This window comes from Bos grunniens, chromosome 2, assembly GCF_055505025.1.
Source record: "Bos grunniens cultivar Pamir isolate PY7600 chromosome 2, Bosgru_T2T1.0, whole genome shotgun sequence".
In the NCBI taxonomy this organism is placed as follows: Eukaryota; Metazoa; Chordata; class Mammalia; order Artiodactyla; family Bovidae; genus Bos; species Bos grunniens.
This window is the reverse complement of record NC_141166.1, coordinates 50610620-50628428: the sequence shown is the minus strand read 5'-3', so window position 1 is coordinate 50628428 and position 17809 is coordinate 50610620. Positions and strand designations below refer to the sequence as shown.

Here is a 17809-nt window from a genome sequence, read left to right as displayed (position 1 = left end):
AGTGTATGGTATGGGTAACATGGTACTAACCTCTATGCTACCACTCTCGAGGTACGTACACCCCCTCATTGGTTGACAGTCACTGGTTTATGGGATTGAACAGGAGGTGAACCTTCGAGAACCAGTTTATGATTGATACAGATACGAATCATTGTTTTATTCTCTTAATACAGTCAATAAAAGTGACTAATTACACATTTTTCCTAATTAAAATATTTTAAAAGGATAATAACCTTTACATTGGGACACATTAAATATGACAGTATCAGTAGTTTGACTTCCTTTGAACTAATCTAGAAATATCTACTGGTTAAAGGCTATAAATACTAAAAATAAAAAGTTAACAAGCATGTTACACAGTTTGGTTAATCACTAAAATAACACAACTGGAATGTATTTCTTCTTAGCCAGATGAAATGTTAAAGAACTCAATTCAACAGAAGACAGGAAGGTGAAAAAAAGAGCAAAGAAAAATGAAAAATATGGTAAAAGAAAACCCGTAATGGCATGGCAGAAATAAATACAAATATATTGGTAATTAAAATATCATAGGATGGACTTTCTGTCGAAAGGAAGCAATATTGAAGCTTAAATTTTAAAAGTTAGCTATATGTAGTTCAAATCCTTAAAAAACTGGAAATAGAACTGCCTTATGATCCAGCAATCCCACTGCTGGGCATACACACTGAGGAAACCAGAAGGGAAAGAGACACGTGTACCCCAATGTTCATAATAGCCAGGACATGGAAGCAACCTAGATGCCCATCAGCAGATGAATGGATAAGAAAGCTGTGGTACATATACACAATGGAGTATTACTCAGCCATTAAAAAGAATACATTTGAATCAGTTCTAATGAGGTGGATGAACCTGGAGCCTATTATACAGAGTGAAGTAAGCCAGAAGGAAAAACATAAATACAGTATACTAACGCATATATATGGAATTTAGAAAGATGGTAACAATAACCCGGTGTACGAGACAGCAAAAGAGACACTGATGTATAGAACAGTCTTATGGACTCTGGGGGAGAGGGAGAGGGTGGGAAGATTTGGGAGAATGACACTGAAACGTAAAATATCATGTAAGAAACGAGTTGCCAGTCCAGGTTCGATGCACGATACTGGATGCTTGGGGCTAGTGCACTGGGACGACCCAGAGGGATGGTATGGGGAGGGAGGAGGGAGGAGGGTTCAGGATGGGGAACACATGTATACCTGTGGCGGATTCATTTTGATATTTGGCAAAACTAATACAATTATGTAAAGATTAAAAAAAAAAAAAGGTATATACTTAAACATAACAGAAAATAAGACATGAAGAAACACTAGGCATATATTAACCAAAAAAAACCTAGCATCATAATAGTAGACAATCTATATTGAGGGGATAATCATTATTAAAGATGAAGTGAGACTGAATATAAAAATAACAATAGTTATAACAATTAAACTTGTATAATCTAACAGCCTCAAAATATAAAAAGTTAAAATTGAAGATGACAAGAAATGTTCAAATTTGGAAAGAAATTAAACTGCCATTTGTGAGTTCAGAGAAACTAGGCAATGAGAAAGTAAAATAACTTACACTAGATGTTAGCATTTCAGTCTTTAATGCTCACCACTTAGTGTATCATCATTTCTAAGGGTAGAAAAAAATGAAAAAGTTATAGCAGGTAAGGTTTTGTGACTCTTAAAACCTTGTCTTTTTCCATGCATGCTTCTGTGAAAATAATAACTTGCTTTTTCAGTAGAAATGCCAACAAATATACCTGTTCAGTGAGTCCTTTCTAGATTATTAAAAGAGAACAATCCCATGGCCATAATTTTACCAATTTTTCTGTTAGTTCAATAATAAGTGAAGGTGAAGGGAGAGGACCACCAATTCTGTGTTCCTTATTTGTGTCCTCATTTACTCTTTCCGTCAACCTTAGTAAGTATTCTTTTAACTCTGTTTAACTGATAAGAAATTGAGACACCAAAGAAATTAAGTAACTTAGCTAAACTTATACAGTTTATAAAACAGGAGAGCCTAGATTCAAACTTGTTTTAGTGCCAGAGCCTCAGCACCATCCTTAACACCAATACCACAACAATCCCTGAGTATATACTGAGTCTTGTATTGTGAAGAAGAGGAAATAGTAAAATCAGATCCAAAGATCTGAAAATGAAAAGTCTAAATAAGAACACTTAATTGAAATACATTAATCAGTGTTTCAAGATGAGTTAGTTCTTGATAGCTAGATTATGAAACATACGAGTGCCGAAAAAGAAACCTGGGAAAGATACTTACCTTATAATGAAATATATTCCTTTTCTTGCTTTCAATAGTTTCCTTTATATATGCTGCTTATGTGTATTGGTGTAAATGGTTAAAAATTTTAATAACTCCATAATCTCTTTTTTCTTTTTCCTTAAGATTGTTGTTTCTTATTTTCAGAAGAGTGTTCCAAATTTTTGAATCCAACAATTCTCAAAGTGAAAGTATGTTGTCATAAATTCATGAATCCAAGTATTTAAAAATAACATTTTACTAATACTTTATACATTTATCTCTAAACATGGAAACATGGCAATATTCAAGTTTTATTTGAATTAACTATTATAGTAATAAAGCCAGAGAATTTTATTAAGGTCACACTGAAACTTTTTCATTTCATACATACAGTTTTAATACAAATGAACTTAAGACTCATCTACTTACTAACAATTTAAGTTCTATGACTTTACTGAACATTTATTACTATATTCTTACGGCATCTTTCCTAACAAGCTTGCAGGAACCAGATTAAATGCCCTTGACTCCAGTTACTACCAAAGCAAATCCTGGTAAATTATATCTGACATATGTCACACATGACAGTCAAGACGTGTTTTAACTTCTACAAATTCTATAGAGACTTTATTATGAATTTCATAAAGAACACTCTGTCATATTTTACTTTTTTAATGAAATGTAGCTAAAGTTGGACATGGGCTACACCTTGAAGAAGTTTAGGATGAAACCTATGTGTATATAGGTCCCTTGGCTATCATCTAAATTGTATATTAAAGTCCTTGTTAACTTGGAAGCTAGGAACATATACATCTTTATGTAATGTTTTAAGTAATTTCTTCCAAACTCTTTAAATTCAAACTATACAGTCCCATAGTTAGCGAGGCATGATGGGTACTTTTCCAGTATTTGCATGGTAGATTATGACTTGCTAATAGAATCAGAGTGAAATATTATAAAAAATATCCTACACAGTCTACATAATCTACATCCTTAAGATTACCATTAAAATTCACTTACTAAAGGAATTTACAAAGGCTTTCCTAACGCAAAGAATCTTCAGTCCTGGTAAATTCAAATTATTGCATTAACTCTTTTTATTTAAATTTTTATAAAACTTATTCTATGGAAACTCCCTAAATTTTTAGAAAGAGAAACTTTTTAGTCCTGAGTTCAGTTTCATTTTACAACTCATTACTGGAATGTGATTAAATAAATCATGTTACAGTATATAAGAAGCCCATTTTGGTATTATAGAAGAAAATTGTTAAGTACTAAAATAAAATGAATTGTTTGAAAATATGTATGGTTAATTGCATGAAAGTTGATGGTTGGATGTTCATACCATTTTAAGATTTGGAAGGAGTATTTTTTGCTGAATATGATAGAAATATTCTTAACGTTCATGATGACACTGACCCAGTTTAAAAAGTCTATTAGTTAATAATCCTCAAAGAATAAAGTTTTTTCTTATTAAAATGTCCACATAAAAATCAGCTTCTGGAAGGTAGTTAATTCATAACAAATTTTAAGTAAAACATTTTTAGATGTAACTAATGTCATAAATCCGTTTTCTACCCTAAGAGTATATATAGCACATCTTCCTTTTTCCATAATGTATTAAGATCATCTAAAAATGAATCTTATCAGTTCTGGGGCACAAAGGATGTCTCAATATAAATGTATAACAGTTTTTACACTGTAGCTAAGTGTAGAAACTAGGAAATCACCCTAATCTCAGGCAGGAAAAAAAAAAAAGGAAAAATAGTGAAAACTTACTGCTTAACTAGTGAAGTGTGAAAGAGACTAACCAAATTCAACCAAGTTATCAAAACCCATCATCGATAAGTTTGTAGAGGTAGATGTTTTAAATATTCAATATGTGAGGACAGGTAAGTCTGAGCTTGAGTTTTAAACAAGTCATTCTCTAAAGACAGACACATAGCTAGGGCACAGGCATAAAAATGTATTTGTAAACATAGGATTGTTGCTGAGTTTATTTTCAGTTTTCTTTCTGCATAGACATTAGGATATTAAATGTGTTATTTTATTGAGAACTATTCTTATAAACACTTGGATACTGCCTGAATAAAATAATCCTAAGGTTGACTTTATAGGGTAGGAAAAATTTACATCTATTAGTATCTTTTGAAAAATAGTTTGCATAATAGGGATATTACTAAGGATTTTAGGAAGTTTCTTTTACGTGTTGTTAAAAGTATGTTATAGAAGTGGATATTGTGTAGCTTTCTTTGCTTTGGTACCAAAGTTAAGACATTTTGAAAACTAAGATCTTAAATATGACTAGCAAGAAACACTCTGAAAGCATTAAAAATAATCTCAAATTGTTACTGTATACTTTAAAATTGTTATCCTTTAGATTTTTTTCTCTAAAACAAAGAAAAAAGATATGCTTTTTTAGGTAATACTTTTTATATTAATTAAACATTTCCTTTATGTACTGTCATTGGTTGTTTCAGAACTATGAGGCTAAGGTTTAGTCTTCTTAGTTCATTTTTATATCATGACATAACAAAAAGGACATGATAATTAAAAGCTAAAACACTGATCTCATTGTTATTAAAGCTGCTTTTGCTATCATGGATATGTTATATTAGCTATAAAATAAGAGGAAAATATCACAAGTTAAATGGAACAGGTTTTTTGGGGGATACATTAACACTACCTGCATTTTTAAAATATTTTATATATGAAGAGAAAGATGAAGTAATGTAATCTTTACAGAATTTAGTGAATGCACTGTGGAAATACAGGAAAACATTTTGGCAAAGAGCACATTTGCCTACAATATATTACCTAAGAAAAATACCAATGTAAATCTGTTTTTGAAGCAAAATGCAATTATTCTTGGACTCTAGAAATTTATTAAAGTTTTAGAAAAAAATGCTTTGGTGTATACTAAATAAGCCTGAATTATAAATATGGGATTAAAATGTATACTGAAAATACCAGACAAGTGGAATTAGATTGTTTCATGATTTTTTTGATTAGGGCTCTAACTATAGAACACTGGACCATAACATACAGCATGCTACTTTCAAAATTAATGTAGGAAAATAAAATATTCTCAATAGATGGATTGGCCTTTGGATGTGTCAGAATATCTTTATATTACTTATTCTATAACTGTGCTATATTATATTTTATTCCTAAACATAAATATTTTAGCGTAGAAACATTTTGGTGAAATACTCCAAAAATACATACTTCAATGGTAGTTCATTATTCTTTATGAGACAGGGTTAAAAAAAGTTAACTCGTTATAACTGGGTTTTCTTTCTAATGTTGTAAGAAAGTTTTAATATATAATTTTAAAAATATGTAATTCTTACTCTTTCCTAATAGAGGTGCAAACCAACTCTAGTTATTTGAGTGGACATGAAATTAAAATAGTGAAAAAAATAAGACTCCTAGCATTGTGCAATCAAATGTAAATAAATGCTATAATAAATTTCCATGTAGTCAGTTTAAATATTGCTTATTTATGTAATGATTTCTATTTTTTATTATTAAAAAGAATATAATGTTTTTGCAGAAGAAAATTGGTATATATATTAAACAGGCAGCATTTAAAGAGAAGTTGGCATGCATGGCCATTTTCTATTTTAAAAAGTTCTACTTAGTGTGTGGTGTTTTTTTAATAATAAACTTTTCTAATCTGTAAAAGCAGACAATCAAGCTTTGTATTTAAAAGGTGAAAAATAATGTTATGGTTAAGTTTTACTTAGTCCAAGTTAATGTTTTGAAAGTCCAGAAATCTTACAAACTAAGACCTGAATGAAAGATACATAGGAATATTGACAGTGTCACTGTGTTAAAAGAAGGTATTGAATTGTACATGATATATGCAGTGAATGTTTATACTTGCTAAGATGCTATAAGAACCCCTATACTTCTCATATGAATAACAAAAGAGGGCAAGAAGTAGATATGGAGATACCTTTAAGTATATTTAAGAATAGTTTCAACTTTGGCCATAGTAATTCATATAAAATACATGGTCATATGACAGACTTCCAGATATTATATATACAAATTGTCTATATATTAGTATCTGGCAAAATTCCTAATGTAAACCTAGAATTTGAAATGTTTTACCAAAAATATTTAATATAAGTAGAATATAAACAAACCTAAGTATAATGAAAACAAATATCTATAGATATTATCTCCCTAATAAGATAGTTTTTTTGAACTTATCTTATTGTAACAAATGACTTGTTCCTATGTATATTCTATATTTATGCCATGCTGTGTCTAAAAAATAGAAAACATCTGGAATAAAACTGTAAAATCCAAACACCAAAGATGTTTTTAAGTGGTTGTATATGACATCATGTGGATAAGAGCCAGATGATGATCAAACTTTTCACACTTTATCAAGATACTTGTTCTATATATATAACCTTTGTTCTGCTTGTTACAGATTATAAGTCTGTGTTAATTAAGTATGTGTGAATTAATAAAGGAAACCATCATTTTATCCTGTACTTCCAATGTTCTGGCTACTAAGATTTTTTTTACCTCCCTTAAAAAAGCAAAAACATTTAACCTTAGGCACATCAAAACCCCTCGTATTTGTTACCAGACCATACATGGCTCTAGTTGTTTTCTACTATTGGATAAAATAGTTATCTGAGACTCTACTTAACAGAATCAGTGGAAGAAGGTGGAGTAAGAATTGAATCCTCTGCTCTGATATCTTTTCTAGGATGAAAGTGTGGGCTTCGAGAATATCGATCGAAGTTTCAAACCTACAGATGAAGGTTGAGAAAGCTTCTTCTCACAGAATGTAACCTTGGTTCCTATTAAGAGATTTAAAGAAAATTAGGGTTTTATGCACAGTAAATGGCTCTTATTTTATTATTACCAAAGGGAAAGATTTTAAAAATATTAACGGGGCCTGGATTCTGAGGAGAGAAAGGTGTACTTTAGGAAATTCCCACTAGAGAGAGTAGGCTACTTTATAACCTGTTTAATTGGAAGGCATCCTAGGGCTATAAAAAACTGCAAAGGACTGGAGAATAGCCATATCTAGTGGCATTTCTAAATTATTATGTTATACTTTCTTCTTTGTGCCAGCCCTGAACTTTGGTAAAGATTCGTTTAAAAAAAAAAGACATATACACAATTAGAAGGCAGATCCTATGATTTAGAAAGTGACTATTAGAGAAAACCAGATATTAGTAAACTTTGGTATTAATGGAGTAACATCCTACTGTTAAGTAAAATATTCATGACTAGACTGAGTTCCAACAAATGATTTTTATTTGATCCACTGCTGAACATAGGACTACTGGAGATACTGCTTTACTCAATACACTTGAAAATATAAAAACTTTAGCTAAGGCATCTCAATGACTAAATGCCTACTTCAGAGCATTAGTGTTTAGCCCAATCCTTTTGTCTAAAAAAGCTCTTCTTTGCTTTGTATTTAGATATTGTTGTTCAGTTGCTAAGCCATGTCTGACTCTTTGTGATCCAGTGAACTGCAACACTCCAGGCTTCCCCGTCCTTCACTATCTCCTGGAGTTTGCTCAAACTCCTGTCCATTGAGTCAGTGATGTCATCCAAACATCTCATCTTCTATCTCTCCCTTCTCCTGCCCTCAATCATCTTTCCCAGCTTTAGGGTCTTTTCCAATGAGTCAGCTCTTTGCATCAGTGGCCAAGGGGCTGGAGCTTCATCTTCAGCATCAGTCCTTCCAATGAATAGTCAGGGTTGATTTCCTTTAAGAATGACTGATTTGATCTTTTTGCTATCCAAGGGACTCAAAAGAGTCTTCTCCAGCACCACAATTCAAAAGTATCAATTCTTCGGCGCTCAGCCTTCATGGTCCAATTCTCACATCTGTACATGACTACTGGAAAAACCATAGCTTTGACTATACAGTCCTTTGCCTTTAGATGATTTGAATTTAAATGTTGTGATTCAGGGCTTCCCAGGTGGCGCTAGTGGTAAAGAACCCCCCTGCCAATGCAGGAGACACGAGACACTGTTCGTCCCTGGATCGGATCTCTTGGAGGAGGGCATGGCAACCTGCTCCAGTATTCTTGCTTGGAGAAATCCGATGAAAAGAGGAGCCTGATGGGTCGCAGAGTCAGACATGACTTGAAGAGACTTAGCACGCATGCACATTGTGATTCAAGAAGAATGGAAGCACCAAGAGCCTAAGTTTATCTCATAAAACTGAATAAAACATTGGAAGTAGCATGTAGGCTAAATCAATTGCCCAGCTTGAATGTGACCACAGAAATTGTACAGGTGTTCTAGTAGCTCTTCTAAAAGCTACCAATTTATCTATAGTTAGTACTCTTGCCTAGAAAACCCCATGGATGGAGGAGCCTGGTACAGGCTACAGGGTCGCAAAGAGTCGGACATGACTGAGTGACTTCGCTTTCACTTTCAAGGGAAATTAAAGCTTCTAAGATAAAAAGCCTCATTTCTCTAAAGAGGCATGGTTGATTATTGTAATTTCCAGGATTTGGACATACATGCCATTCTATTGACTTAAGACTGAACACATCTACTGACAATGAAACAACCTGCCAATGCTAGAATAGTTAACCATCAGGAGTAAGTCATAAAAACAATGGGTATTCTATAGCATATCAGATCTAGATGCTTCTAGGGTCAAAAAATGTTTTCAATTGTGCAGTTACATAGAGAGTTTACTCATACCACTTAAGGATACTTTGTGAAGGTATAAAAGTCTTCTAATCAGAAAAGTATAAAGTATTGTAAAATAAATGAAAAGATATTCAGTTCAGTTCAGTTCAGTCAGTCGTGTCCGACTCTTTGCGACCCCATGAATCGCAGCACCAGGCCTCCCTGTCCATCACCAACTCCCGGAGTTCACTCAGACTCACGTCCATCGAGTCAGTGATGCCATCCAGCTATCTCATCCTCTGTCGTCCCCTTCTCCTCCTGCCCCCAGTCCCTCCCAGCATCAGAGTCTTTTCCAATGAGTCAACTCTTTGCATGAGGTGGCCAAAGTACTGGAGTTTCAGCTTTAGCATCATTCCTTCCAAAGAAATCCCAGGGCTGATCTCCTTCAGAATGGACTGGTTGGATCTCCTTGCAGTCCAAGGGATTCTCAAGAGTCTTCTCCAACACCACAGTTCAAAAGCATCAGTTCTTCGGCGTTCAGCCTTCTTCACAGTCCAACTCTCACATCCATACGTGACCACAGGAAAAACCATAGCCTCGACTAGACGAACCTTTGTTGGCAAAGTAATGTCTCTGCTTTTGAATAAGCTATCTAGGTTGGTCATAACTTTCCTTCCAAGGAGTAAGCGTCTTTTAATTTCATGGTTGCAGTCACCTTCTGCAGTGATTTTTAGAGCCCCCCAAAAAGATATTAGGTTGGTGCAAAAATAATTGCAGTTTTAGATTTGTTTAACTTTGTCATTTGATATTGTGATATATACTTAAATAAATGTGATTATGTTATACATCATTTTAATGCACATTTCTCCCTTTAGTTTTTTGCTAATGACTTATTACTTGCTGTTTATATTTATTTTAGAGTATAGAAAGGATGTTAGACAAAAAGCAAATTTGAGCGATTTTTCACTCGAGTTCAAAATGGGTGGAGACAACTCTCAACATCAACACATTTGTCCCTGGAATTGCTAACAAATGTACAGTGCAGTGGTGTTTCAAGAAGTTTTGCAAAGGAGATGAGAGCTTTGAAGATGAGGAGCATAGTGGCCTGCCATCAGAATTTGGCAATGACCAACTGAGAGGATTATTCAAGCCGATCCTCTTAACAACTACACTAGAAGTTGCTGAAGAACTCACTGTTGATCATTCCACAGTCATTTGGCATTTGAAGCAAACTAGAAAGGTGAAAAACTCCGTAAGTAGGTGTCTCATGAGCTGACCAAAAATAAAAAAATCATCATATCAAAGTGTCATCTTCTCTTATTCTACATGACCAACAACAAACAATTTCTTAATCAGATTATAACGTGTGATGGAAAGTGGATTTTATATGGCAACCTGTGATGACCAGCTTAATAGTTGGACTGAGTAGAAGCTCTACAGCACTTCCCAAAACTAAACTTGCACCAAAAAAAGGCCACAGTCACTGTTTGGTGCCAGTCTGATCCACTACAGCTTTTTTTTAATTCTTAAATTTTTTTTTTTATTTTTATTATTACTTTTTTGTTTTTTTTAAATTTTATTTTTAAACTTTACATAATTGTATTAGTTTTGCCAAATATCAAAATGAATCCGTCACAGTTAAATTTTTTTTTTAATTGGAGGATAATTACAATATTGCAGTACAGATTTCTGAATCCTGGCAAAACCATTACATCTGAGATGTACGCTCAACAAATTGATGAGATGCACTGAAAAACCACAACGCCTGCAGTTGGCATTGGTCAACAGAATGGGCAATTCTTCTCCATGACAATGCCTGAAGACATGTTGCACAACTAACGCTTAAAAAGTTGAACAAATTGGGCTATGAAGTTTTGCCTCATCTACTATATTCACCTGACCTCTTGCCACTAGTCACCTGACTTCTTCAAGCATCTCGACAATTTTTTGGAGATATCAAAAGCACTTCTGATACCAGCTTCCAAACCAGCAAGAGTTTTGCTGTTTCCAAACCAGCTTCCAAAACCAGCAGGAGGCAGAAATGCTTTCCAAGTTTGTCAAATCCTGAAGCACAGATTTTTACACTACAGAAATAAGCAAACTTATTTCTTGTTGGCAAAAATGTGTTGATTCTAATGGTTCCTATTTTGATTAATAAAGATGTGTTTGAGTCTAGTTATAATGATTTAAAATTCATGGTCCAAAACTGCAATTATGTTTGTACTAACCTAATAGTTATCAAAATAAGTGTCGTGATTTCAGTGATATTAAGCTGTATTTAACTGTGGGCACTGTTAGAATTTTTGAGCTAAGGAGACTTCAGTAGGCAATTATGATAGTGATCCATTTATCTTGAAATAACACATTCTATCAGTATAAAAATTGGGCTTCCCTGGTGGCTCAGTGGTACAGGGTTTGCATGCTAATGCAGGAGTGGTGGGTTCAGCCTCTGGTCCAGAGGAAGGAAAGAAAGTGGAGAAGGTCCCTGGAGAAGGAAATGGCAACTCACTCCAGCAGTCTTGCCTGGAGAATCCCATGGACAGAGGAGCCTGGTGGGCTAGAGTCCATGGAATCACAAAGAGTTGGACATGACTTAGCAACTGAAAAACAACATCAGTATCAACAGTAGCATGAGTTTGGTACTTGTCATTAGGATATAAACAATGATAACTAGGAAACTGGAGCCTATTATACAGAGTGAAGTGAGTCAGAAAGAAAAACACTAATACAGTACATTAACGCATATATATGGCATTTAGAAAGATGGTAATGATGACCCTATATGCGAGACAATAAAAGAGACACAGATGTAAAGAACAGACTGTTGGACTCTGTGGGAGAAGGCCAGGGTGGGATTATTTGAAAGAACAGCATTGAAACATGTATATTATCATATGTGAAATAGATCACCAGTCCAGGTTCGATGCATAAGGCAGGGTGCTCAGGTCTGGTGCACTGGGATGACCCTGAGGGATGGAATGGGGAGGGAGGATCAGGATGAGAAACACATGTACACCCATGGCTGATCCATGTGAATGTATGGCAAAAACCACCACAATACTGTAAAGTAATTAGCCTCCAATTAAAAAAAAAAAAAGATAACTAGAATAGCTCTTATCCCCAACAGCAAACACTACATGGAGGGTCTATGCAAAGACTAGCAATTGCCTTGTTCAGCTGCTAAGTTGTGACTGACTCTGTGACCCCATGAACTGCAGCACTCCAAGGTTCCCTATCTCCTGGAGTTCACACAAACTCATGTCCATTGAGTCAGTGATGCCATCCAGCCATCTCATCCTCTGTCGTCCCCTTCTCCTCCTGCCCCCAATCTCTCCCAGCATCAGAGTCTTTTCCAATGAGTCAGCTCTTTGCATGAGGTGGCCAAAGTTTTGGAGTTTCAGCTTCAACATCAGTCCTTCCAATGAATACCCAGAACTGATCTCCTTTAGAAAGGACTGGTTGGATCTCCTTGCAGTCCAAGGGACTCTCAAGAGTCTTTTCCAACACCACAATTCAAAAGCATCAATTCTTCAGCACTCAGGTTTCTTTATAGTCCAACTCTCACATCCATACATGACCACTGGAAAAATCATAACCTTGACTAGACGGACCTTTGTTGGCAAAGTAATGTCTCTGCTTTTTACTATGTTGTCCAGGTTTGTCATAGTTTTTCTTCCAAGGAGCAAGCGTCTTTTAATTTCATGGTTGCAGTCACAATCTGCAGTGATTTTGGAGCCCAAGAAAATAAAATCTGGCACTGTTTCCACTTTTCCCACATTTATTTGCCATGAAGTGATGGGATCAGATGCCATGATGTTAGTGTTTTGAATGTTGAGTTTAAGCCAGCTTATTCTTTTTTAAAATTTTATTTTTCTTAATATATATATTTTATTGAAGTATTGTTGATGTACAATGTTTCAGGTGCACAGCAAAGTGATTCAGTTATACATACATATTATTTTTGAAATTACTTTTCATTATAGGTTATTACAAGATAGTGACTACAGTTCCCTGTGCTATAGAGTAAACCTTTGTTGCTTGTTGCACATCTATTTTTTAAAATTAGGAATCCTACATTCTATTCATAGTAAGTCAAACAAGTGGAATCAAAATGTCATAAATTTTTTAGTTAGGCAAAAATACGTAAGTTTTCTTATATATTAACATTATTTATATATATGTATATGAAAGCTTTTCTACTACGCTTGATAAAGGCTTGAGAAAGAACATTAAAAAAAAAGAGATGGAGAAATTGGAAAATATAAACTAAATGAAATGGGAGCAGTGAATATGAAATAGAAAAAGTGAAACTAGATAAAAGTAAAATATCATCATATAGTCCAGTTGTTTTTAAACATGGTTGCTCATTAGAAAGATATCTGGAGTCCTGGCAAAAGAAAAAGCAATACCCGGGCATTTGTATTTTCCAAAAATTTCCAGGATAATCCTGATATGCATCTGAATTTTAAAAAGTGATTACAGGTTTTATTATTACATGGTAGTTTTGGTGATATAGAGTTCTATTACTTTTCTGTTGACCAATCATGTTACAATGGTACTGAGTAATAGTTACATAATCACAATCGTAAAAAATATCTTATCAGTTTTCACAATAGCCAGACAAAAAATTAGATAATTAGTTAATCATGGGAACATGATTAATCTAACATTATAAAATAATTACATAAACAATTTGAGGGGGTCAAGCAGACTGATGTGGTAAGTGGAAATGCATACATGCACATGTTTTCATCTGTCCAGCCTGTCTATATCTTTTGGTTAGTGCATTAAATCCATTTACATTTAAGGTAATTATCAATATATATGATCCTATTATTATTAATTGTTTTGGGTTTATTTTCTGTAGGTCTTTTCCTTCTCTTGTGTTTCCTGCCCTGGAGAAGTTCCTTTAGCATTTGTTGTAAAGCTGGCTTGGTGGGTGCTGAATTCTCCCAACTTTTGCTTGCCTGGAAAGCTTTTGATCTCCATCAAATATGAAAGAGAGTCTTGCTGGGTAGAGTATTCTTGGTTATAGGTTCTTCCCTTTCATCACTTTAAATGTATAGATATGCCATTCCCTTCTGGCTTGTAGTTTCTTTGAGAAATCAGCTATAGCCTGATGGGAGTTCACTTGTGTGTTGTCATTTTTGCCTTGTTGCTTTTAATATTTTACCTTTAATTTTTGTCAGTTTGATTATTATGTGTCTTGATGTGTTCCTCGTTGGGTTTACACTGACTGGGACTTTGTGCTTCCTGGACTTGGTTGACTATTTCCTTTCCCATGTTGGGGAAGTTTTCTGCTATTATCAATTCAAATATTTTCTCATTGTCCCTTCTCTCTCTCTTCTCCTTCTGGGACCCCAATAATGTGAATGTTGGTGCATTTAATGCTGTCACAGAGGTCTCTTAGGCTATCTTCATTTCTTTTCATTCTTTTTTCTATATTCTGTTCTGCAGCAGTGATTTCCACCATTCTGTTTTCCAGGTCATTTATCCATTCTTCTGCCTCAGTTATTCTGCTACTGACTCCTTCTAGTATATTATTCAGCTCTGTTTGTTCTTTAGTTCTTGTAGGTCTTCATCTTCTTCATTGTTTTCCTGAGATCCTAGATCATGTTCCCTATCATTATTTTGAATTCTTTTTCTGGAAGGTTGCTTATCTCCATTTCTTCGTTGTTTTTCTGGGGGTTTTATCTTCCTCTGTGATATTCTGCTTTTTCATTGTGGGTAACTTCCTTTAAGGTGGTTTTCGTTTTAGCCACCGTGAGACAGTGCTTATTCGTGCTTCTTCTGTCTGCCCTCTGATGGAGGAGGCTGAGAGGCTTGTGTAAGCTTCCCGATGGGGATTGGTGGTGGGAAAAACTGGGTCTTGCTCTGGTGGGCAGGGCCTTGATCAGTAAAGCTTTAATCTAATTATTTGCTGATAGCTGATTATCTACTATCTCTGGTACTTGATTATCTACTATCTCTGAAATCAGATTGATTATATTCTTTGCAGCCAAAGATGGAGAAGCTCTATACAGTCAGCAAAAACAAGACAGCTGACTGGCTCAGATCATGAACTCCTTATTGCCAAATTCAGACTGAAACTGAAGAAAGTACGGAAAACCACTAGACCATTCAGGTATGACCTAAATCAAATCCCTTACAATTATACAGTGGAAGTGATAAATATATTCAAGGGATTAGATCTGATAGACAGAGTGCCTGAAGAACTATGGATGGGGGTTCATGACATTGTACAGGAGGCAGGGATCAAGACCATCCCCAAGACAAAGAAATGCAAAAAGGCAAAATGGTTGTCTGAGGAGGCCTTACAAAGAGCTGTGAAAAGGAGTGAAAGGCAGAGGAAAAAAGGAAAGATATATATTTGAATGCAGAGTTCCAAAGACTATCAAGGAGAGATAGGAAAGCTTTCCTCAGTGATCAATGCAAAGACATAGAGGAAAACAATAGAATGGGAAAGATTAGAGATCTCTTCAAGGAAATTAGAGATACAAAGGGAACATTTCATGCAAAGTTGGGCTCAATAAAGGACAGAAAAGGTATGGACCTAACAGAAGTAGAAGATATTAAGAAGAGTGGCAAGAATACACAGAAGAACTCTACAAAAAAAGATCTTCATGACCCAGATAATCACGATGGTGTGATCACTCATCTAGACACAGACATCCTGGAATGTGAAGTCAAGTGGGCCTTACAAACAAAGCTAGTGGAGGTGATGGAATTCCAGTTGAGCTATTTCAAATCCTAAAAGATGATGCTGTGAAAGTGCTGCACTCAATATGCCAGCAAACTTGGAAAACTCAGCAGTGGCCACAGGACTGGAAAAGGTCAATTTTCATTCCAATCCCAAAGACAGGCAATGCCAAAGAATGCTCAAACTACCACACAATTGCACTCATCTCACACGTTAGCAAAGAAATGCTCAAAATTCTCCAAGCCAGGCTTCAACAGTACATGAACTGTGAACTTCCAGATGTTCAAGTTGGATTTAGAAAAGGCAGAGGAACTAGAAATCAAATTGCCAACATCTGTTGGGTCATCAAAAAAGCAAGAGAGTTGCAGAAAAACATCTACTTCTGCTTTATTGACTATGCCAAAGCCTTTGACTGTGTGGATCACAACAAACTGTGGAAAATTCTTCAAGAGATGGGACTACCAGACCACCTGATGTGCCTCCTGAGAAATCCATATGCAGGCCAGGAAGCAACAGTTAGAACTGGACATGGAACAACAGACTGGTTGCAAATAGGAAAAGGAGTACGTCAAGGCTGTATATTGTCACCCTGCTTATTTAACTTAAATGCAGAATACATCATGAGAAACGCTGGGCTGGATAAAGCACAAGCTGGAATCAAGATTGCTGGGAGAAATATCAATAACCTCAGATATGCAGATGACACCACCTTTATGGCAGAAAGTGAAGAAGAACTAAAGAGCCTCTTGATGAAAGTGAAAGAGGAGAGTGAAAAAGTTGGCTTAAAGCTCAACATTCAGAAAACTAAGATCATGGCATCTGGTCCCATCACTTCATGGCAAACAGATGGGGAAACCATGGAAACAGTGACAGACTTTACTTTTTTGGGCTCCAAAATCACTGCAGATGGTGACTGAAGCCATGAAAGTAAGATGCTTGCTCCTTGAAGGAAAAATTATGACCAACCTAGACAGCATATTAAAAAGCAGAGACATTACTTTCTCAACAAAGGTCTGTCTAGTCAAAGCTATGGTTTTCCCAGTAGTCATGTATGGATGTGACAGTTGGACTATAAAGAAAGCTAAGCGCCAAAGAATTGATGCTTTTGAACTGTGGTGTTGGAGAAGACTCTTGAAGAGTCCCTTGGATTGAAAAGAGATTCAACCAGTCCATCCTAAAGGAAATCAGTCCTGAATATCCATTGGAAGGACTGATGTTGAAGCTGAAACTCCAATACTTTGGCCACCTGATACGAAGAGCTGACTCAGTTGGAAAGACCCTGATGCTGGAAAAGATTGAAGGTGGGAGCATACGGGGATGACAGAGGATGAGACGGTTGGATGGCATCACAGATTCAACGGACAGGAGTTTGAGTAAACTAAGGGAGTTGGTGATGGACAGGGGGGCCTGACATGCTGTAGTCCACACGACTGAGCAACTGTACTGAACTGGTAGTTGTTTGGCTTGAGGCGACCCAGCCCTCGTATCTCATGTTAATGGTGACATAAAAGAGGGCTTATGACAAGGGAGCCCTTCCTTGACTGCTGCTGCCAGTGCCCTTATCGCTGAGGTGAGCCCCTGCTGACCCATTTCTCCACAGGAGACCCTCTAACACTTGTAGGTAGTTTTGGTTCAGTCTCCTGTGGGGTCACTGCTCCTTTCCTCTGGGTCTTGGTGTATGCAAGATTTTGTGTGTGCACTCGAAGACTGGAGTCCTTGTTTTCCCCAGTCCTGTGGAAGTCCTATAATCAAATCCCATTGGCCTTCAAGGTCAGATTCCCTGGGGAGTCGCAGTCCCTTTGTCAGATATCCAGCTTGGCAAGCATGCCCCGACAGAACCTTCGGAACCTTCACAACAGTACGAAAACTTCTTTGCTATTACTGTTCTCCAGTTTGTGGGTCACCCACTCAGCAGGTATGGGATTTGATTTTATTGTGATTGCACCCCTCCTACCTTCTTGTGGCTTCTTCTTTGTCTTTGGACATGGGGTATCTTTTTTTGGTGGGTTCCAGCATCCTCCTGTTGAACCAGCTGTTCAACAGCTAGTTGCGATTTTGGTGCTCTTACAGAAGGAGATAAGCACACATCCTTCTACTCTCCCATCTTGAACCAGAAGCCTCTAAGCAAGCTTTTTCACTCTCTTCTTTCAGCCTCATCAAGAGGCTCTTTAGCGCCTCTTCAATTTCTGCTATTAGAGTGGTATC

General features: G+C 35.9%; 1 protein-coding gene across 1 annotated transcript in view; it reads right to left on the bottom strand.

Annotated features, from left to right (window-relative positions):
* Nucleotides 1-2512: 2512 nt before the first annotated feature.
* The window catches only part of BOLL (boule RNA binding protein), an 88794-nt gene continuing 73497 nt past the window's right edge, over nt 2513-17809 (bottom strand). Inside the window, 3 exon segments of the mRNA XM_086347622.1 lie at nt 2513-7040; nt 7042-7067; nt 7070-7100. Coding sequence (XP_086203748.1) covers nt 6939-7040; nt 7042-7067; nt 7070-7100 — 159 coding nt within the window. The 3' untranslated portion in view covers nt 2513-6938.